The following is a 22957-nucleotide window of genomic DNA, read 5'->3' as shown; positions in this document are numbered from 1 at the left end:
TCACAGGCCTTATTCAAAAGGCCATGCGGTCGACTTTGGAAGGCGTGGTTTCATGTGTGTACTAACTTTAGATTCTCCCTTCAGAGATATGCAACAAAAGCAAACAGCACTTAGGTGAATTGGAGAGGGAGACACTTAGGTATGTACCAAGTCTGGTTCATATCAGATGTGCAACAAAGTTTTGTGTAAATCAATGAATACAAAGCTACCAGAATTCTCGAAAGAAATCTGAAAGCAATGAAAAGCCTCCAGTGTATCTAGTATTAATAAAAAGTATATACCCTCATTTATCCATCATTATTATAGGCTTGTAGCATAAGTACGAGTGTAAGTCCCGCCCACCACTCTATCCTACTTTCCTAACTCCAATGATCCATCCATATCCAGGATTCCCTTCCATCAACATCCCTCAAATAGCCTTCCCAATCGAAGCCTTCTTACCCACTTCACCCAACCCTACCAATCCTCCTCTTTTTTCCCCGTCCCCAAAATCACCCAATTCTTCTCCGTCATCAAACTTCGGAGGCTGACTCGGAAAATCCGCATCATAAACCAACGTCCTCTTCGCACCCCCCAGACTCGGTCTCGGGGTCTGTTCCGAAACCGATTGTTCCAATTCACCTGCAAAAGCCAACGGAACATCCATCGATCTCTCATCCACATTTCTCAACGTTTTCGACATTCGCATTGACCAGAATTTATCCTGACTGAAAGGACCTCTATCCGGGAATTGGGCATCAGGAGGAGGAGTGGGTATTATGTATGATATTCTTATGGGTTTTGGTTCTGAGATTGGGAGAGTCAATGGTTGTTTGTAATTCTTAACAGGAAAATCGTTGTTTTCGATTTCATTCTGTTTGCGTTTTCTGTATCTGGATAGGAGGAAATATAAGAGGATGGATAGAAGTGAGGAACCGATTATGGAGCCCACAATTGCGATTGCTGCTTGTGTTGCTGTGATGGCTTGGACTTGTGATGATCGTACTGATGCGGAAGCTTGTGACTAATTTTATTGTTAATTATTTATAGTACGTATGCTATTACCATAGGGGATCTGTACGTTAGTTACCGAGATTGTAGCTTGGGCCTGTGCAATTGCAAATGTGGCAGTAGCTAATCCAAGAAATTAGCCATGGAATTTTAGCATGAGTTCTAGGACAGAATTCCAGAAACATACCTCTAGCAGCACTAGCAGAAGAATCCGCGGAAGAAATTGCCTTGGAAACAGAAGAGCTAGCCGATAGAAGAGCCGAAGATACAATTGCAGAAGCGCCTATGAATAGTTAATAAACGTTCTTTGCAAGTACACTTGCGTCTACTGGTTGGAATCAAAACCAGTAGGCCTGATTTTGCTCGGACATGAATAGCCAGTGGAAGTCCACTCACTCATAGCCGCACCAGAAGCACTCGCTGATGCCGCAGCCACTGCCGATGATGCCGATATTTTAATTGAAGATAAAGAAGAATTGGCTACGTCGGCAGCAGCTTGGGCCGATGATTGCCCAGCCTGTGCTGAAGACTGAGCAATCTGGGCAGAGGTTTGGACAGCGAGAGCTTGGCTAACAGATTGCGAAGCTTTCTGTGATATTTGTGAAACCTGTTGTGAAAACTGTTGTGTTGCTTGGGATAGCTGTTGAGAATTTTGTTGTGAAGCTTGAGATTTGAATTGATCGATCTGAGAATTGCAGTCAATCCCGGCCTGAGGTTCTGCAAGAGCAGCTCGGTTGAAGAATGAAGGGGGCGCTGTTATCGATGAGCTGGTCGAAGTTTGCGTGTATGTGGAGGGAATCGATGTGATTACAGTGACTTCCATGATTTTATGTCCTGCTTCCCGTTCGAGTGACGAGACCTCCGCCGACTGATCATTATCACCCCTATTCTCAATCTCCTCTCTTAGTCCTGATGTGGGAGCTGATCGCACCGAAACCTTTCCGTCTGTACAGCTCGCATTATACGTGTCATTCAACAACTCCATCAAAACAAAAAATTCCAATCCGCAGCTGCGATGAAGTAGGAATTCGTTAAAAGGCGTCGATGTATTAATTACTAAAAATGCATGAGTGTAAGTGTCGCGGTAACATGGGCTGTAAGTTACCAGCTTATAGGCCCAAAAAGAGGAAAAGACAATTAAAGCTTAATCTCGATATCTAACACGACCGGCGGTGATAACAAAAAGATACGAGAGAATTTTCAAAGATTCTACGACAAGGAGTTCTGGATGTTCCCATATTATGACTTGGTAAACTCGGCTCAATCAGGGGCACTGTTGAAGGACCTTGAGAAAAGCTGTGAACCATGGTATCTATTGTACAATAGCCAGATATTGCATAAACTCCCTATACTATACTGCGATTAATCTATATCACCGAGCACAGACATCTTGTTCACTCGCGTCTCGATCCCGAAAGCGGTTTTCTGTGGAGCAATCTAAAACACATCTGGTGTTTTGCATTGATAGACCCCACGTCTGAAGTGATTCTCTGTCTCAAATTTGATATCGAAACTCCAGATTTCTCACAACCTCGTAGCTTTTGTAAGACGCATGAAGAATTGCCTGCTTTGTTCCTTAGAATATCCCGCAGATCAAGGGATTTTTTTAACTTGCCCGCTAACGCCAACTGGTACATTTGGACTCGGGGGTTTTTTTTACACTCAGGATAACTTAAGTGCTGGGTACCTAGCTAAAGGTAAAACATTTTATCAAACTTGATACAATTGAATGAAAATTAAGTTCCTCGTCTTAAAAGAATGTTCCAGTAACAGGACTTTGGACGATTATACGATATGATCAGATGTGGAGAGAGCATAATCAAAGATCAGATCAAACGAAAATTGAAAAAAATAATACATAGAACAAGATTTGTACTGCAACGACCCACCCGTCAGATCTCAAATTTAAAGTTCGATAACATCTTCCAGTGACGCCAAACTCAAGAAACCCGAAATGGCGATATATGAGCCCATATATATTTCCGTCCCTTCTTTGAATTATGAAGCCGAACATTCCATCATTGTCAAGATTCTAACGGCAGATTGTGATTGCCGAAGAAGATTTAGAGCATCATTAGCTCCACGCCCCACAACGGTAATGTCATGTCTTCATACAGCTGATGTCAAGGTACCTCCGTACGTTTTATCCAATATAGCTTGAGCCTTGAGATTGCGTCTCATATCTTCCTGTCGACATGGAGAGCTCACAACCTTGCATGATTTGACCAAGTGCATCTCTTCATTCCATTTAGTCCCAGTAATATTCAGATCGCGATGGCGTGGCAGTATAATGAAGCTGGAAAAAGGAAGTGGGAACAATACTTGAGAATTCATTGGTCTTTCGCAGACTCGTCTTCCTTTTGGATTCTATTACAAGTGACGCCAATATAGGTATATATCTTTTGTGTTGTCATCTCAATCCATGAGAGTTGAAGTTTGTAACAATGAAGTTAAAGGATACCTGAAACTAAGGTTAGTCGATCCAAGCGCCCCAGACTTTGACTCTTCACTGCCTATATGTGGAAAAAAAACAGGCCGGAATTGACCACGGGTCAAGCCCTTCAATGGTCCAAATATTTCATTCCAATTTAGAGAATTTAACATTTAAATTATTTTTATGATTGAAAATCATTCAAGGATTTATTCAATATTGTTATTTTTTATTAATTTTCTTTCGATTGATTCAGAATAGAATTTAATAAAGTGATTGATTCTGGCCTTTTTTTCTCCTACGAATAGACTGCCCTCGCCTAATGACTTGAAGCAGAAGACATCAGACATCAGACGATTTCGATTGATTGATTTATAAGATATCGGATTTTCAACCTTGCATACGCTTACACCTAGTATGTATCAGTTGAATAGCCATAAGTACCTAGTCAATAACTTGCACACAATTGATATTCAATCTCATGCTATCGTGGTTATGTTGCATTCATTCGAACACATTCATCGTCATCACCCGATAATAGCAAGCATTTTGATGCCATTTTATCATTGGAACTTATCAATCATCGTGCTAACATGACTTTTTATTCAATCTCAAAATTTCAAACCTTGCTAACGTTTATCCAAAGGGTCAATAACTCATTATTAAATCCATCTCATAGTTTGTTACCTTGTTGGAAGAAAGCCAGATCCAGATCAAATCCCTAAGATAATCAAAGTTATGTACTACTAGGCAACTTGCAGGATGGAATCAACGTTATACAGCAATGGATTCATGAGAATTCCACATTCTATAGCACATGGTATCGTGAAATTGAGCCACACCTATCAGGCGCTTTTGTGCCCACATGCTTATCGTTAACTTTCCATGTGTTCCCCACGATTAGATGTGCCTTGATATCGCTACCTTTCAGCGTTGTGACCTCCGCAGCAACAATACCGTCACAATTCAGAAATGGCATCCCTAGACCACCACTATCGGCCCATCCCTCAAATGGGCGAACAGCTGGCTCACTTAGAGGCACAGGCGCTCTGCCTATAGCTGTACCGATAGCGTCGCCAATTGATAGCTTGCGCATTGAATTGAGGGAAATCACATTCTCCTCTATAGCAGCTGCTCCAAGCTTATGTATGGCGACGTCGAGTTTTTTGAGAACATCCTCTCGTTTATTAGAATGGTTGTGGACGACGAGGTAGGTAAATGTGACTGTCTCCTCATCACCGATTGAACAATTCTGGAATGTTAAGCCGGGATATACGAAACCAACTGAGTGCTCGCCAAGGGGGAGAGCAAGAGATTGCACCCCTCCAGATACTGTAGCGATGGAAGCTGTAATATAAAGAGTGTCCACGCGCAGAGCGAAGCTCGTCGATCAAAATTTCAGTAATGTTGATGTTATAATTTGTTTCTTTTCCAGAAAACTCTCGGGTGCCAATAGAGGGATGCCACCATATCGAACCACCAGAGAAGTCATTATAACGAGTATCGTATTTGCCGACAATCTCATCGGTGATGGGGGAGCCCAAATACCCACTTCCTCCGCCAAGGGCTATCCACCTTTTGTAAATTTCTCCAGCTACCTTTACCGCACCATGCTAGAAGTTCCGGGATCAGTAATCGCTCATTAGATAATAAGATAGAGAGTTTGAATCACGTATATCGACAAGTGGGACATAATTATAGTTTGAGAGCCGAAATTGGGAATTGCAAAACCAAAGTATCAAACTTGCTTACTTCTGGAGTTGAGTATATCGCGCCACCGCCCGAGAACTTGTTGAAGCGACACAATCCATCGGGAGCCAACTTCTCGTCTGATACAGGATAGCCCAGGTTCCCCAACTCGCCACCTGTAGCCATCCACTTCTTGTAGACATCTCCATAGATCCAGAAAGCCCCGCGAGTTACAGTATAATAGATAGCTCCATCGTGTGAGAACATATTGAATCGAGTCACTCCGCCGGGCGTCAAAGTTTCCTTCACATATAAAAAATCAGTGCCTATTCAACATCGAATAGTGAAAGAAAGGCGACAAATTGTACATAATATCAGAAGCTGTTGTCGAAAAGCGTCAAGCCAAGGCATCTTTAATACTCATGTCAGAAACTGGATATCCCATTACCCCTTCAGCCCCATCTATACTCAGCCATTTCTTATAAATCTCGTCTTTCACTACACAAGTGCCAATCTTAGAATTGCAATAAATAGCACCGGAAGTGAAGTTATTGAAACGGCAACCACGATCCGAAGTCCATGACTCGTCTGTAACTGGACATCCCAGCTTACTCCGATCCCCACCCAAGACGATATACTTCTTGAGAATATCTCCGTGTACCTCATAAGCAATGGTAGCTTTCCCAAATGCATCTGCTTGGGCAAAAATTGTGGCATTTGTATAGGGTCGAGAATATCCGTTCTCATTGATGACGAAGCCCCCCTTCGGCGTACCAATCCATGGCAAAGACGCGGCCTTTTTAGCTATAAGGTCTACAGCAGCATCTTGGTTATGCAAAAGTTGTTGAAACGTGGGGTATTCCGAATCATCACAGTCCGGATACTAAAGTACGTATCGTAAGCCTTGCTATTATACATATTGTATTGATGTATACTAACATGAACTGATATTCTGAACGAAGTAGAGCGATGTGACGACATAACTCATGTCTCAACGGCCATAGAACTTTCTGATGGGAGCTGTAGTTTGTGTATATAAGTAAAATGTGTGATAGTAAAAGGCATTGCGTCTACAGAAAAGTCTCTTTCAGCGGAAGTTGCCCAGCAATAAAGCAATTTACCTCCTAAAATCAGCAATTTCATTGGTTTATCAAATCCATAGATAGGTAACTGTCAACTAAGATACCAAAGCTTGTGAGCTCATGGATTTGAGTGGTCAAAGAATTTTGTCTATCTCCTTTGACGCAAAAATGTTCGGGACATACCGATTTCCAATTTCCCTCGAAAGAGGAATATTCCGAATGAAATGCGGGTCTTTGCGACAATGGTAGCTAATAAATACTAGAAAATTAATATGCTGGCTCATTTTGAAGGTTTTGATAATTTTTGTCCGCGGCGATGAAGTTGTGGAAGACGTGGTCGCGCTTACTAGACGCGCTGGAGACGCGCAGCTAGGCATTCCTATGACTCGAGGTCATGCTTACTTGCACAGCCCATTTCAACACAGCCATGATTTGAATCATGAATCAGCATTTTCTTGCTTATAATCACTATTCGGTTCTTCAATCTGCACAAACCTTTTGAATATGTGTTTCGGAAGCAAATTGAAGGGTGAAGCACCGCCGGGATATGACAACGAGAACCTCAATTCACGACCAGTAAACGCGATACCTCAAAGTAAAGTTTCAATAAAAATGCCGCAGAATGAATCTTATTCTCCCCCAGCGGGACCCCCTGCTTCGCAACAACATGCGCCTTATAATGATCAATATGCGCCCCCACCTGGTCCCCCACCTTCGCACGAATATACCCCTCCTTCGGGCCCACCACCATCGCAAGTTCAAGCACCATATCATGACTGGCAGACTGCAGTTCCCGACACATCTCTTCTACCCCCTCCCCCATCTATGGGTTATCAGCGAAGCGATGCAAACAACGCTACCGAAGAAGAAGCATTACAAGGGAAAGCATGGTGTGAACAGAATCCTTTGGCACCGCCTGTAGAGTTCCCGCAGGCTGCTCTAGAAGCACTTGATGCTGCAAACATTGGTGTCATTAAGCCAAGATCTTACAATGGTGATCTTTCGCGTCTACGACAGGGTGTTTGGGCGGGAAAGACAAAGTCCAACAGCAAGGATTCATGCATTATTTCTACACTTCCGCTATACTCCGTATACGCGCATTCACCTTTGCGAACCGAAACAGGCAAGACAATATACTTTGAGGTCAAGATATCAAATAGATATCGCGGAGAGATTACTTTGGGCTTGGGATTTGTTGCGCAACCATACCCAACCTTCAGATTGCCTGGATGGCACCGAGGAGCATTAGGGGTTCACGGGGATGATGGACATAAGTATATCAATGACCTCTGGGGCGGTAAGGACTTTACAAGTAAATTCCAAGCTGGTCAGACACTTGGAATCGGAATGACTTTCACTCCACGGAATGTTAACAATCCTCCTGCTTACGATTCTGGGCCAGCGCAGACCACGGCCCAGACTCCTATTGATGTTGAGATTTTCTTTACCAGAGACGGTAAAAAGGATGGCGGATGGAATCTTCATGAAGAGGGTGATGCTGTAGAAGATCTCCCCGTCACAGGATTGGAAGGTATGCATGATCTATATGCCGCTGTAGGAACATTCGATAATGTCGAGTTTGAAATCGTATTTAATGAAAGGGAATGGATGTATCACCCTTGATGGTCATTAGGAAGTTTTGGGATTGAGTTTCTAGGATAGGGCATACTAACACGGGAGAGTCCGATCGCATGGAGTCGCTCGGATGATATCATCTCAAACCGAAAGAGATTTATAGACATATTCCTATCTAATTAATCTTATTACCTTCTATTCAATACGGATATTTCTACACAAGTATTCCATATAGCATGGTGGTTCTCTAAGTTTGGTGCCTTTCCATGACTTCCAAATCCTCAATGGTCTAGGCTAGCTTACCAAGCTTCATGCTGTTCAGATGCTCTTCTTTTCTTCATTACAAAGACTTTCCCATCAAAATACATAATTCCAAGGCTGAAATTAGAGAAGGAACAAGACTTCGTTCATTCTTGGGGTATACCTGCTCGAGAATGCGTTCAGACTGTTTCGGTCATGATTTTTGTGGTGAACTTAAAAACTCAAGTTAGATTCCCGAGAGGTTATATAATATAGCTGCAACGTCCGAAGTTGTTTCTGCTTCCCGGTTCATGATCAAATAGAACCCATTCGGCTCTCTATAGATTTCCAATTCGTTAGCCACTTATCATATACAGGCGTGGTTATTTTCATCTCCAGGTGATCAATAGTGCAGATTAAGCTTTCCGATAGTTGAAAGGTCGGTCTACTGCAAACTTGATCGCCGGATGATTTGAAATTAATGAAAAGTGCTTTCTTCTCACAGTGAGGATCTTAGTTTGGATGGATACACTCGTGACGTTCTGAACCAGAAGCGAGGTGACTAGTGATTGGTCTAGCTAAAATTTTACACTAGAGCCACAAATCGCTAAATTAGGAGAAAAAGCTTTTCTGCATCGTCCTAGCTAGCTCGGATCTAACATATTTGCCAATCAAGTAGCAGAATGATGACGAATTCCCAAGTATCGACAGCCTGCTACTTATACAGTTATACGTTTTCAAGAATCTGCGGGAAGTCATGTTTCTAGGATTCTCCTCTAGTCTTCAGAAATCAAACCAGACATACCAGACATACCAGATAGAAGAAGCTGTCCAGCTGGAGTATAATAGATTGGCTCAACAAAATTCAATCTCGTAGTAGTGATGAAGCCAAGAGTTTGAATAGCAAATTTCAATGTTAGGATTAAGCCACGATCAACCTAATGATTCAAGCTTTACCCCGTGTGGCGCTAGTATGTGACGGTCTGTACTGCAACTCAAATTTGACGCACAAAGACTAAAAATGTGAATCTTTGAATGTAACTCAATACTATTTAGTGAAACTCTGTTCTATACGGTGATTGTGATAGGTTAATTGGCCCAATGATTGTTCAGTTGCATTCAGAGATCAAAGTTGGAGCGAGTTTTATACAATGATAGCCGTAAATTCTAATACAATACCTTCGATGTCAATGAATGCCCACATCCCGCAACGACTACCGTGACTAGTCCGTACCATCTTATCTAGTACCAAGTTTTTACCTATGAGCTCGCCTTCTATAGATCTTGGTTTATTCTAGCGTCTTTCTAGAACGGTTGCTTGTCAGAAACGGCATCATACAGTAGAAAAGTCTTCATTGTCGCTTAACAGTACATACCGTACGCTGGCCCAAATTCTAATTCCCATTGTAATAAAAAAGTTCATCTTTCCCAAGCTCTCCCTTTTTTCTTTCTTCCTCCAGCTTAACAGTTGATCTTCTATCATCTACAACTCCTACATATTTACCAGATCCACCGCATATACCTCATCTAAAGCATTCTACCGAGGTCACAAATCTGAATCCAGTATCTTGTCATTGTACCGACTAATTATCTCTGATACTTTAGAGTCTTAACTTCTTACACTCTACAAGACAAGATGGGTGCTGGTCAACGTCGTCGTCGTGCGGCAGAGGCTGCTGCCGCAGCCTCCGTCTCCACTTCTCCCACCGAGTCAATCTTTGACTCTTCTCCTATCGCCCCATCTCCTCTGGGCTCTCCTCTTTCCGTGGGCTCTCCCCTTTCTTTGGGCTCCCCTCCTTCTATCTCATCGCTTCCGGCAAGCTCATCAGACGATGTTGGTGAGCTATCAAAGAATTTGGCATCCACCTCCATTAATGGGACAAAGACATTGCCAGCTAAGCCCTATGTCTTCGTCGCCATTGATCTCGAGGCGAACACGCACGATTATACGTGCTTCGCTAACAACAAAACCTACACCCGCGGTACGCCCACCCAGATCGGCATTTCCATCCTCAGAGCAAATGGAAACAATGCAACCCTTTTCGCAAACGATCCCGACTCCCCAGCTGGCACCAGTTATCGCCACATCAAGTTCAAGGAGTTTGCGAAGTATAGAACCAGAATCGGAAAGCTAAAGGCAGGTGAAAAGGTCGACTTCCTTTACGGCCGTACTGAAGTCATTCCACTCGGTGGGGCAAACAACCTCATCAAAAAGCTCATTGATGATGAGAGCAAGCACGGAAAGGTGGTATTGGTTGGTCACGCCATCCAGAATGACCAAAAGATCTTGGGTATGGGGGGGATTAACGCCTTCGATGCCCTCTTTCCAGAGGCATTAGATACTCAGGCTATGCACCTTCCACCGGGAAGCAAGCAGGGTAGAAGCCTGATCAATTTGGTCTTGGGCTACAATAGCTCTGCGGAAACAGGCTGGCAGCACAATGCCGGCAACGATGCCGCATGGACACTTTGGGTCATGGCAAAGAAGCTGCCGGACATCCTCACCATCTCGGAATCTGGAACAGAGATGGTGATCAATACCTCCAAGACTCTGAGGTTTCCACCCAGAGCACAATACGACTACGATGACGACATGTATGATTACTGTTAATCATACATTTTGTAGCGCATAGTTTTCCTTCGGGGTGAAAGCTTGTCTGTGACTGCACGGAGTCACATGGCAGAGTTTTGGGGGGAGTTCCGGTTTGCCTGAGGGTGGTTTGTTTTTTCTTTCTGGATAATCTTAATCAAAATGTACAACATCATAACTTAGCGAGATTATGATATCTGTACATTTTATATCCAAGTAATTAACACATTGATATACATACAAACTACCATGCTCATAAGTGAAATCTATTTCCATGAAGTTTCAAGTCATAGTGAAAAATAGTACCTAGGGAGTAGTATCATCAAATTACCGCCCAGCTTATCAGAAAATTGAAGCTAATCGCAATAGAATTTGGAGATAAAATCTAGAGCATCAACCAATAAACTAGTTCATACTCGTTACTGCTATCATTTTAAAATCTATCAGACCCTATGATTGTACCAATCCATATGATTTTGTCATTTTAAGTTAATATCCTGGTATCTATCATACAGTCAATCTCATTCCTTTAGATTATTATGCATGTAATTGATGATTCGATCTAACTTAGAAAACGTATCCCCCTTATACTTATAATACAACTAGAAAAAAAAATTATCGAATCTATACTTTTCTTTAAAAACCATACAAAACAGTAACTTGATACTGCTAATTACCACTCAATCAAAAAACTTCAAATTTGAAAAATTTGAAAAAATTAAAGGGAATTTCAAATTTTATAAAATCTTATAGACCCAATTAAACTTATTTCCCCTAGTCGCATTGTTATACCCCAACTTCTCCGCAAGACTCTCAGTTGAATAACTCTTCGCTGGGTTCCAGAAAATAGGAGAAATGCCAATATTTAAGCTCTTTCGCTTATCATAGATATAAGCGACAGCGACAGCGACAGCGAGATGGAAGGTCAAATTGGTGTATGTATTAGTATATTAGTCAATTATCTAATAATCTAGAAATTTGATCTTATATGAACTTAGTTCATTTGCGAATGTCCTCATTTTCTTCTTATTTACCTACATCCTAGTTTATACGGAAACACACTTCGTCAATCAAACTCATGCGTCATCGATACCTCGTAATATATATCTAACGTTCGTGAAGTCATCTCCTCATTTGCCTCTATTCTCAATTCCTTTCTATTTTTTTTAACATGGAAATATAATCCGCGATACCACTTCCTGTAGTTCGAATCTAAAATTGCATTTATCTTGCATACTGAACTCATTAAGGTGAGGGTGTAAGAGGTCAAAATTATGCCCATCAAAATACACATTCAATATTTGTTGGACTCATAAATTTCATCTCCATACAATCAATCGAAGTAAAAGAAATCAACTCCATCTATTTCTACATTACATACAAAACCAATCATCCATCAGCACATTACTACTTCCACCAATCTACCACCCAATCTCCTCACCTCCTAATCCAATCCCAACTCCACACACCCGCCCATAAACTCGGAATCTCTACCATCCTGTAAAAGATCTCACCACACACCAACGTCCCCAAAATCGAAACCACAAAAGAAATACAAGTCGCCGCTATTCCCGAAACATTCTTATCCACAACAAGATGAAGATATAGAGGAATAGCTGCCGAGTATATGAAAATCGATTGCGTCAAGAAGTAACCTAAGTAACACATATCAGTTTACCACTCTCGAATATCAATAAGACACAACAATAACTTACTCAAACTTCTCCTCCCCAGCGAAGCCAGCACCGCATTTTTACACAAATTCTGCACCGAGGTTCTCGTCTCCAACAACAAAAATCCTCCGCACAAAACCAACCAATCCGCAATCCTAGGCGTTTGTTCCTTCAAATCCGGAGTGGTATTTAATCCACCCGAAGACCCATAAATATCCGTATGAGCTTTCAACTCCGCATTTGCTGCTTCTAGTGCTGCGTTCGAAGTGGTGTAGAAATATTGCAGTCCGATACCAACCAAAAGGATGAATGTATAAGGAATCCAAGATGGAATTCTTTTTTTGGTAATCCGTTTCGGTAATGGGAATCCGGCGGCGGAAATAGTGAGGAGGGGAGAATTGGGCAGGAGGAGAAAATCGGCTAGGAGGAGGCCGCTGGTAGATATGAAGGAGTAGGAGGATACCCAGTAGGCGGTGAAGAGAAAGAGAGGTGAGTATTTGAGGCGCCAAAGGGGTCGTGTGTAGGGGATTATGAGAGTGATGATGTAGAGGGTGTAGGATTGGGAGTAGAGAATGGGGAGAATTGATAGGGTGCCGGATGGAAAAGCGAGGACGGCGGATAGGTTGTGTAATGGCGTGTGGGAAGTAGAGAGGAAGAGGGCGAAGAGGGAGTTGAAGAGGGTGAGAGGGATAGGTGAGCGAAGAGTGTAGGGAGCTTGGATGCTGGGGTTTGCAGTTTCGTTTACGAAAAGCGAGGCGAGATGGTTAGTGAAGGTGGTCTGCGAAAGCAGGGTAACGAGGGAAAGGGAGAAAATTGTTGGAATGATGAGACGGAAGGATCTTCGGAACATAGAAGATGTAATTGTTTGTTTACTTGGCGAGCTGATAAAAGAGATGCATAGAACTCTTGCGGACAAGAAAACAAAAGATGAATAAATAAGCGATTCATTCCAGAATATCGGTGATAGAATCTTGCGAATGAGGTTCTGATAAGTCGGGGGTGTCTGTAGGAAAAGTAACGATATTACTTTTAACTGTAGCCGGAACGAATGTTTGTAAGAATATCCATAGGAAAGATTGCAAAACGAAAAAGCCACGTAGACCTAGAAGATAGGTAGACTTTGCAGTACTTTGAGGTGGAGGTTGAGCAAATGGCTTCATGGTGGTCGATGTAATCGCCAACTTCTTAAATTTTATTAGCTATAAACGACGACTCAATTTTCTTTTGGAGACGTGTGCGATTTGCCAGTTAGAAAGGAAGTTTTGTCAATGACACTTCAAATATTCTACTTGGACTAAGGCGGGATGCTTACTCACAGCCAGTATCCTAGATTTACCCTGCCATACATACTATTGAAACCTCTGCTTGGATATCTTCCACCTTCGAGTTCAGCTGGAATGTCTCATGTAAATAAAGATGTTTCTCAGACTTCACAAGCAATTTGTCTCGGGTAGTAAATAGGGGTCAATAATTGCAGCAGCGGTGAATTTTAGAGAATATGTCAGAGCTCCGTAGGTTCATGGAATCCAGATTTCCACAATATCGAGATTTTCAAAATCGAGACAGTGATCAATTTAAATTTTATTATCATTGGGAGCAAGTCATGCATTGGACAGTAGCATCATGCTCAATGAATCTAAATAAGAGATATTGAACGGGCAGCATTGATAATATTGAGAAGAAATTTATTTTTGCTTAGAATGGAAATATTATGTAGTTTACGTAAAAACGGCGCCTTCTAAAATCAATACCCATTGTATATAAAAAACTGCTAACCTTATATTTACACCTCAAACCTTATTGATCTGATCACCCGCTTGGCCGTTGGCAGATCCAAGCTTGTTCACCTTGCTGGCAGAACTAACAATAGAATCTCTAACAACTGCTTCGCCGCATTCGATCACCCTTATCTCCACTCCAGTCGTTTTCTTCCTCCCGGTATCGATGCTTTCAACCTTGTTCTCTTCATTCAATGCTTCGCCACTAACTACAGGAATTCCATCAATCATCCCATTACGATTCAACCAATCTCTTCCAAACGGTGTTAATGTTGGCCGTCCTTTCAATGGCTCTTCTCGAGAGTCTCTCTTGATATCACCCGCTAACCCTTTTCCAAACAATCCCGCTATCAACGATAACATAGGCAATGATAAAAATAAGACTGTGTAACACACGACGGCAGTTACAATTAACACTGCCCAGTATGGTAGGATGTTGTTGAGAGCAAGACAGAGCCAAGCACCAAGAGACCAGAAGATCATACCATGGAATAGATACATGCTGAAAACATGTGGGAATAATAGCATGAGGTGTTTTGCGGATAGAAATGACTGGACTAAGGGAGATATCGATGCAAGGAATTGGATTGCGGTACAGAATATAAGACCATTGAAATGAGGAACCCAGTAACCCGGATAGCCAGGGTATCCGGAGTTGTGAGTGATAGTAGCTGGAAGGCCTGTGCTTGGATCGGGATGAATGAGTGTTTCTTTAGCTATGATACTGTAGTTAAGCCATTGATTGAAGGTATCTGCGCTAAGAGCCAGAAGAGCGAGGATCGTGAGGGTCAAAATTAAAGGGTAATAGATGAGAGGATGTTTGTGTAGATATCTTGGCATGTGGTATGTAATTTCGAGATCGGTGAGTAAAATGCCGACCCAAAAGAACGAAGACCAAGAGAGCGAGTACCAATTGATCAATAGCGAGAACATATAGAAGGGGAAACGTTTCTTCGGGTTCGAAATAGAGGTTATGAGAAGGATAGCAAGAAGTGTTGTCCATGATCCCTGGATGATCACAGGAATTGTCCAAAGAACGCCAGTACAGTAGTTGAAAGTTATGAGAGGAACTGCGTTTGGAATTGTGTAAGCGAGCGCGATAGCTTCATTGAGAAGATATCCGAGATGAGGAAAGGGAGTCACATAAGGCCAGGTACTCCAGGTAATCGATGGCAAGAAAGGAAGATAGTAAGTTGCTCCTGATAGAATGAGAAAGTATTCTAGCAGGACGAATATAAAGACCGGTAACATGATTTGGAAGACCCGGCCAACTATCTTCGAAGATATAGAAGAGAGGTCTCCATCGCGCAGAAAAGGATCAATGAGAAATCGAGCGGAAGTGGTAAAGAAAATACCAAGGGCTCCTTGATTGAGAAAGAAAGGTACAATGGTTTTGTTGATCCATATTTCGGCGGAATAGTGGGCAAAAGCACCAGGGGCAATAACGGCCGGTACAAAAGTCAGGCAAAAATGAAGGACAGTTACATTTATCGCTGCGATGGTGATTAGTCCTGCTAAGTGATCAACTCTCTGGCTTGTTTCCATCGGGGATGCGCTTTCATGTGTTGAGAATGCCGATGTGGGAAATTTGTTTGTGATATCCTTCCCATCTAGGCGAGATTGGCTATCTGTCTGATTCCGCTGATCCATAGCGTTGGATTTGATATCGAGAGTTATATGATCCAGTGTACCCGTAGCGGTAGTGTTGTTAAGCCCCGAGACTCGTTTAGACTTGTCTTTAATACCTTTATCATCAAATCGAATGAAATTTGGTGAGTTTAGTAACGAGGGAGATAGGCTAGGAGGTAACTCGTTGATAGACATTGTATTTTCACTATTGTCGCCTGAACTACTCCTGCGAATATTCCACTCGTGATCGACTTTGCTGTATATTTGATCGATAGACCCAATACCACTTACGCCTCGCTCACCTGAATGATTTGCAGTCGAGAAATTGAATGAAGACACCAAAGTCGATGTTCCTGAATTGTAGGATTCGATTCTTGTCCGATATGATGGGGCTGGTGTCAAGGCTGGTGTCAAGCTTGCATTTCTGGAATAGGCGTAGGGCGGGGAAGCTGGGCTTATAACACTGATATTATCTTCCGTAGGATTTTGAGGCATTTCTGGTGTTTTCTTGAAGACTTTGAGCCTTAGGAAAGCATTTGCTAAAGCCGTCAAAGTTACGACCAAACAGCCAACGCTGAACCAAATCGCTACCCATCGAAGTGTACCATGAGCAACACGGTGTTCCCAAGGACTTAAAGCGGCTGATGAGAAAGGCGAGGACCCACGTAAAGTAGTGTTATCCATTGAACATGCGTCTTTGAGATTACATCGCGCATCGAAATTTGTATGATGTGTAGAATTCATCAATGACGAATTGAAAAACAGTCGAACCCACCCGACATTTGCGTCGGAGATGGAGATGGGTGGACCTTGCATAGAATATGGGTTTCCTGTAGACCAATGCTTGATCAAAAAGGGTGAAGGGGTAGATGGCACAGAGCCATTCTCCTTGGAAATTGATCGGACAAGAACGTTTCCGATATACCAATGAACTTCGTTCTTCGTCCAATCCAGTCGAAATTCGTTGTAATCATACAGAGAGATATTCTTCTCAGAAAAAAAAACGGAAGTTTGTGCCCAACGATGGATTTGGAAATTCCGAATGAATCAAACTCGTAACCCAAGCAGTTGAATTTTGGTTGGTATTCATGATATTCATTTCCATAGATTCTGATTCGTTGTATCTGAACATCATCGAAAGCGAAGTTCCTCCAACTCCCTGGCTTGAGGGCCGAAGATAAGCCCGTGCTGAACCATATTGGATATCCTGTCTCACAGTCTTGATACCACCACCTGTGACCAAGTGATCGCTATTTGGTGGGTCAACAGACAGTTTTAAGGATGAAGTAAAGGGTCGATTAGATGGAGAGAACAATGAGACTGGGTCATTGGCGATTGAAGAGTTGCCTTCCTTTCCACTGACTGTAGTGGGACGGTCTCCATAAGTAGAATTTGATGAAGTGTTTCGTGAAGAGCGTGATCTCGACGAAAGTTGAGATGTAGAATCATCGTTGTTGGATGCAACTGATGAACTGTTGAGAATGTTGATATTTACAGGATTAGAACCTTGTCGGAATATGCTGTTGTAATCCTTCTCGTACTTGTTTTCGTAGGATTGAAGTATAAAATCGTCCGAAAGAGTATTAGTCTCATTGAAATAAGTGATCAGTGATTCTGTGAAGAGAACTCCAGTCACAATATCATAATAACCACAAGAGCAATCATCATTGGAGGCGATCGTGGGGGAAGAAGATTGGGCATGCACAGAAAAAGCAGCCGCAGAGAGCAAAGACAGTATAGAAAGGGTATACATCATCAATAACAAGAACAGTAAGCAATGAGAGGAGAGGTATTCTTTGAGTTGACATTCATCATGACTTCATATTGTCAAAACGATGCCACGACATAAATCTTAAATTACATATCCATGAACTGCCATGAATATCAAATTCAAGTGCCTAGATCCTCCTCCAGGTTGAGGTCGGCGACCATAATTCACGGTGTCTTATCAAAATTTACTTTTCGAGACAGTTGAGTCTCAAACCAAATGTAAATAACGGACATCTCAACCAGTGTACGCATATGTTGTGAGTTGCGCATGCTTCACAAGTAGTTGAGGAAGATTTCATCAGAAAATTACAGCCCCGCACGTGCCCAAAGGTTTATGGTGGCTTCAGTGGCTCATTCAGTGGCTTTTGAGCTCCCGACGGGTTCTTCCAGCGATATTTAGATTCATGAGTTCTTTTTTTTTTCTTAAGCTTCAGTTATTCAACAACAACACAAATTATTTGTTATTGATCTACAAAACGACATTGAAATTCATCCGTCAAGAAAATTTCTGTTATATTTTCACCGAATGGCTTGAAACATTCGGCATAAACGCCTCTTAGGCTGCTCGTTGCTTTATGCAACCCAAAAACGGGACTTGGTAACAGAATGCACCTCCAAGAGAGGGAAAATTATTCAAGAATCTAGAACATCTACAAGCCGCAATGCTGTATTTCAAGACACAAGTTTCCATATAAAATTAACATATCACATTTTTCATCTTCTCATCTCGAACATTTCGTTGCCAGATGTGCTAATTGATATTGCCAACGGAGCCACCTGCTTTCAATAGTTTGATCAGCTTGGGTATGATGCTATTCATGGAAAATACCAAGAGTAGATTGAAATGGATCTCAATCAGAGTTTGGAATCTCATACCAACCGCGACGAGGCAGAGAGCGTTATCTGTCTGTTGTTGTTATTATTCTACTCCTTCACAACTCCCTCTTCCGTAGTCGTTCCTTTAGGAAGAATTCTATACTTTCATTTCTTGTCCTTCCTCACAGAATGTCAGAGCTATCTAATCCATCAAAGCCTATTGCTCTACGCACTCATGTGTCCAGAGCATCAGCTTTCTTACTAGATTGGACACCATGCCTCCTAATCATCTCCTATTTCATATTCTCAACATGTCTTTACATGTTTTGCACACCAAAGTTGATAGAAATTTTCTGGCTCATCTATCTTTCCACAAATTCCTACACAGCAGCCATGAATGTTATGGAAGCCATCTGCAGTCTCAAGCCGAACAGAATCGCAAGAAAAACACTTTACAACGTGGAGCAGAATGGCTGGAAATTTCCCACTCCCGATGACCAACTCTTAATATTGGATCTCGTTATCGTCGCATATCTCCCAAACGAGCAAGATATTATCATGGATAGGATTCATTACGCTTTAGATCACATTGCGTACCCCCAGGATAAGATCCGGATCAACGTGTTATACAATACACCCAAACCTATCGAGCCGCTCGAATCCCAAATGAATGATCTCGCTGCAAAAATCCCCCGGTTGAGAATCATTAAAGTACCAGACTCCACTTCCAAAGCACATAATCTTAATTACTTCTTCACCTTATATACTGGAGCACAAATTATTGCCTTGTTCGACTGTGATCACTATACTCACCCGTATGGACCACGATGGGCAGTCGAGAGATTTCTCGCCGACGATGAAATCGATTGCGTGCAAGGACGATGTGTGATTCAGAATTCCAAGGCAACATTCTTAACTGGTATGATAGCAGTAGAATTCGACAAGATCTATGCTTCATCCCATCCCGGGCGCGCTGCCTTATTCGGTTATGGTCTCTTCACCGGTAAACCTATTTTCTCTCTCTTTCCATTCCAACCCATACCCATCCATACCCATCCATCCCCATCCTCAATATCTCTAACCCTCCCCCCCCTCCAGGCTCCAACGGCTACTGGCGAGCCCCTCTACTCCGTGATCTCAAGATGGACGCCACCATGCTAACCGAAGACATCGACTCCGCCCTCCGGGCCCTCTCCCAAGGCGCCCTCTGCATCCACGAACCGAACGTCATCTCCTACGAACTCGCCCCTACCACCTTCCCGTCTTTTCTCAAACAACGTCTGCGCTGGGCCCAAGGCTGGACGCAAGCCAGCGCCCGCCACTGTGTCCTCGCATATCGGAAATCTGCTCACCACACGAAACGCAATCTGCTTACGCGGTTTGGACTTTTTTCTTTGCTGCTGATTCGCGAATTGAGCTATTATCTCGTGTCGCAATATACGTGTTTGATGATTAGTTTTCTGATCACTGGGTTTCCGCGCACAAGAACACAGTTGAAAAATCTGATTTTCTTTGAGTTTCCGGCTTCGGAATGGTTGTTTATTATTGGGTATGTGATCTTTTCTCTCCCCCCAATCACCCCAATCCCCAAACTAACCTCTCCACCCTCCCACACCTAGAACCCTCTGCCTCCTCACCAGCCTCCTAATAACCTACTTCCTCCTCTCCGAATTCGTCAGTAAACGCATGATGCTGAAATTTACGCTTCTCTATCCGTTCTATCTGATACTAGGGAGTTGCATTGGGCTGTATGGACATTTTCGACAGGTGGTGCGGTATTCGGCTTGGAATGCTACGGTGAGGATGTGAGGGTTGGGGAAGAGGAGATGTTGTGTAGGATATGTACGTATGGATGGCAGGTGTTTATATATTCTTGCAAATATATAGATATACTATCTTGAGGGAGAGAGAAAGAAAAACGAATTTCCCTTCTTGAATACTGGACGCGGAATTCCTGGATTCCTGACTCTATCTACTATACTCCTTCCTAATAAATGAATACAACAAGAAAGATACTTTCACTGTGTTACTTCATACAATCTCAATCATACTCATTTATTTCAATCTGTCAATCTATCTATACCTCCTCAATCCCCCTCATACCTCCATCATAATTATACCTCCTCACACCTCCTATCTCCATTATCTATCCACTTACATTTCACTCACAATCACAATCACCATCACCAACATGAAAATCCTATATCAATCTCCATTAATCAAACTACCATTCCACTCCCCCCATCAAAAAAAAAAACCCCTTCATTATATCTACCCATCTACCCATCTACCCATCTACCCATCTACCCATCTACCCATCTACCCATCTATTCATCTATCTATCTATTCATTTATCTATCTACCCATCTACCTATCTATTCATCAACCAATTCACCCGCCTTCCTATCAAGTACATCTAGATATCCCAAAAACTTCTTTCTCTCCTCTCTCCTCTCTGCTCTTCCCCATTCCCTATTCGCATATCCCAACCTTCATTCTGCAAACACCCACCAAGCTCTAAAGTACCTAGCCAAAATCAAAATCAAGATAATACCACGGCCACCTCTCTAGCATGATCTAGCCTCCTCTCTTACTGAAACACTCAAACACACAATTACCCAAACAGGCAGAGCATAAGATTGAATTTAAATTTTAAGTATATTTTCTCCATTGCTCTTAGTAATCTATCTGTGCTCAATAAACCACCGTATCCCATCCCATCCATCGAATGCGCATCCAAAGCTAGGTAGGTAGCTTCAAGAAAGCATTGTAGTAACAGACTGGCATGCGCAAACTCTCCCCTCCCCAACGAGCATAAAATCACAAATCAAATCTTTTAATCCCCCATAATCCCACCATCTAAGCACAGCATTCTCTTTCCATAAAGCGCAGCCTCCCCTTCAGATAACAAGTCACCTCACTTCCAAACAATATCTCCATCTCCATGCACGCGAAGAAACAAGCAAAGCAAGGCAATTCCGGCCTCGCAATGAAAAAGAAAAACGAAGAGCAAAAAATCCAATCCCATCAAAACACCCATATGTAAAAGTCTCCCTAACCAGAGGCCCTGTTCCCAGAAGCAAGTACTTTGATGTACTGTAAAAAAAATGAATGATCCAAAAACGCCTCGCTGATGTGTCGCATGTGATGGGAAAAAATGTAAGCTATCGAGTTTGTCGATGCTGGTCCTCTGGTATAAATCATAAAGTGTACCTGCCCTAACGCCTGTCCAGAGGACAAAATAAATCGTAAAATCATATTTAAGGATAGTAAGAAGATGGTCATCCAATAAATACATGGAGGACAAATGGGGAGTGGAGATGTGAAGAAGAACCCCGTATCAGACTTGTAGATCATCAACAAAGAGCTTGGTGACTTCTTCACATTTGAATCTTTATTCCCTAAAGTAACAACAGAAGATATGTTATTTTTTGCTAGACTTTTTACCCAGTCGCATGAACCGAGTCTTTAACCACATCATGAGTTTTGTCCAAGCATTATGTGTTTTCTTTTTGGTGTTTGACATTGCAGTATGACTTCTGTTCGGCGAACCCCGACTATGTTCCTCGGAGAGAAAGGGAGGGGCAGCAATTGTTGCAGTATTATAATTTTGTCCAAAAATCCCTTCACTTTTCTCATGTATGGTAAGATCAGACTTAGATCGCTTTGATTGAGTAGGTAGATTGTCGCTGGCAGAAGAACGACGATGACCTCTTTCAATCTGCCGTGCTTCTTTTTGTTGCTTCTTTTCCATTGCTCGAATTTCTTCCCTTGCTGCCTTTTCTTCTTTCGCCCTCTCCTTTTCTTGAAACTTGCGACGTGCCTCTTGTATTGTTTCCGAGCGCAGACGATTATCAACCTCACTGCGACTTCGAAGACGAAAACCTTCCATCGATTGTCGGATAGATGGGGAAGTGGGTGACATGGTGTCCAGTGGTGAGGTTACCTCAGGAGACAAAACAGGACTTGTATGTGATGCTGCAAGAGCAAGTCTTGATGAAGTCGGAGGTAGCTTGGTTTGAATTCGTAGGGTTTGCTGAAGCATAGGATTTGTTGAACCAGTCATTGAGTTTGCCTGATTTGACAAATTGGCTGTACTACGGAAAGTATGTCGTAACTGATCCTCATCTTCGGTAAGTGCAATGCTACTGTTTGTTGCTTCACTTTCGCGAATTGAGTTTTGATAGGAAGCACCTAAAGGAGGAGTGTAGGGTCGCGGGGTTTGTTGGAAAGGATGTACGAAGGAGCCGGAACGCTGAGCACTGCCTGTTGTTGCTATTGAAAATTGAGATGTGCCGCTGGTTGAACGCGCATGGAAACCTCTCCTGCCTCCTTCTCGACTGTTGTATGCAATGTCGTGAGAGGAACGGGAACTGTAGGCAGCGCCATAATCAAATATTCCGAGGCCATCTTGTTGTTCCGCCGCTGGCCGATCCAAGTCTAGTGAATTCTTTTCGCTCTGTATCAGTTTCTTAAAAACGGGTTTGACCTTAGACCTAGATTTAGATCCATGATCTCCATGGTAACTGGACATTGTTTCGATTGGGTACGGTGAGAGCACAAAAGCAATAACAAAAAACCACGACAAAGAGCAGGTGATAGCAACAACGAACACAAATTCAAAACCAAAGAGACACAACTCTCGAGTCCCTTTACAGAGACACTATATATCATCTACTTTGCATTACTGCTCT

General features: G+C 42.5%; 8 protein-coding genes across 8 annotated transcripts; 3 read left to right on the top strand and 5 right to left on the bottom strand.

Moving 5' to 3' along the window:
* Window positions 1-409: 409 nt before the first annotated feature.
* EAF01_002835 (uncharacterized protein) lies at window positions 410-1975 on the bottom strand (the record flags this gene model as incomplete). The annotated part of the gene is made up of 4 exons (XM_038911089.1): window positions 410-1003; window positions 1061-1113; window positions 1178-1273; window positions 1387-1975. 4 exons carry the CDS (start codon window positions 1973-1975, stop codon window positions 410-412), a joined length of 1332 nt encoding a protein of 443 aa, XP_038774011.1.
* A 2254-nt stretch (window positions 1976-4229) lies between these two features.
* Window positions 4230-6091, bottom strand: EAF01_002834 (uncharacterized protein; the record flags this gene model as incomplete). Its single annotated transcript, XM_038911088.1, has 5 exons — window positions 4230-4768; window positions 4899-5034; window positions 5174-5413; window positions 5559-5993; window positions 6050-6091. The coding sequence occupies 5 exons, from the start codon at window positions 6089-6091 to the stop codon at window positions 4230-4232; spliced, it is 1392 nt and encodes a 463-aa protein (XP_038774010.1).
* Window positions 6092-6696: 605 nt separating this feature from the next.
* On the top strand, window positions 6697-7815 carry EAF01_002833 (uncharacterized protein; the record flags this gene model as incomplete). The annotated part of the gene is made up of 1 exon (XM_038911087.1): window positions 6697-7815. One exon carries the CDS (start codon window positions 6697-6699, stop codon window positions 7813-7815), a length of 1119 nt encoding a protein of 372 aa, XP_038774009.1.
* Window positions 7816-9643: 1828 nt separating this feature from the next.
* EAF01_002832 (uncharacterized protein) lies at window positions 9644-10618 on the top strand (the record flags this gene model as incomplete). Its single annotated transcript, XM_038911086.1, has 1 exon — window positions 9644-10618. The coding sequence occupies one exon, from the start codon at window positions 9644-9646 to the stop codon at window positions 10616-10618; it is 975 nt and encodes a 324-aa protein (XP_038774008.1).
* Window positions 10619-12034: 1416 nt separating this feature from the next.
* EAF01_002831 (uncharacterized protein) lies at window positions 12035-13120 on the bottom strand (the record flags this gene model as incomplete). Its single annotated transcript, XM_038911085.1, has 2 exons — window positions 12035-12252; window positions 12313-13120. 2 exons carry the CDS (start codon window positions 13118-13120, stop codon window positions 12035-12037), a joined length of 1026 nt encoding a protein of 341 aa, XP_038774007.1.
* A 940-nt stretch (window positions 13121-14060) lies between these two features.
* Window positions 14061-17430, bottom strand: EAF01_002830 (uncharacterized protein; the record flags this gene model as incomplete). The annotated part of the gene is made up of 2 exons (XM_038911084.1): window positions 14061-16667; window positions 16738-17430. 2 exons carry the CDS (start codon window positions 17428-17430, stop codon window positions 14061-14063), a joined length of 3300 nt encoding a protein of 1099 aa, XP_038774006.1.
* Window positions 17431-18656: 1226 nt separating this feature from the next.
* Window positions 18657-20072, top strand: EAF01_002829 (uncharacterized protein; the record flags this gene model as incomplete). Its single annotated transcript, XM_038911083.1, has 3 exons — window positions 18657-19266; window positions 19362-19812; window positions 19883-20072. The coding sequence occupies 3 exons, from the start codon at window positions 18657-18659 to the stop codon at window positions 20070-20072; spliced, it is 1251 nt and encodes a 416-aa protein (XP_038774005.1).
* A 1615-nt stretch (window positions 20073-21687) lies between these two features.
* Window positions 21688-22797, bottom strand: EAF01_002828 (uncharacterized protein; the record flags this gene model as incomplete). The annotated part of the gene is made up of 1 exon (XM_038911082.1): window positions 21688-22797. One exon carries the CDS (start codon window positions 22795-22797, stop codon window positions 21688-21690), a length of 1110 nt encoding a protein of 369 aa, XP_038774004.1.
* Window positions 22798-22957: the final 160 nt, after the last annotated feature.

Source organism: Botrytis porri, assembly GCF_014898465.1.
Source record: "Botrytis porri strain MUCL 3234 chromosome Unknown BPOR_003, whole genome shotgun sequence".
NCBI lineage: Eukaryota > Fungi > Ascomycota > Leotiomycetes > Helotiales > Sclerotiniaceae > Botrytis > Botrytis porri.
The sequence above is the reverse complement of the archived record's forward strand: the minus strand, read 5'-3'. Positions and strand labels throughout refer to the sequence as shown.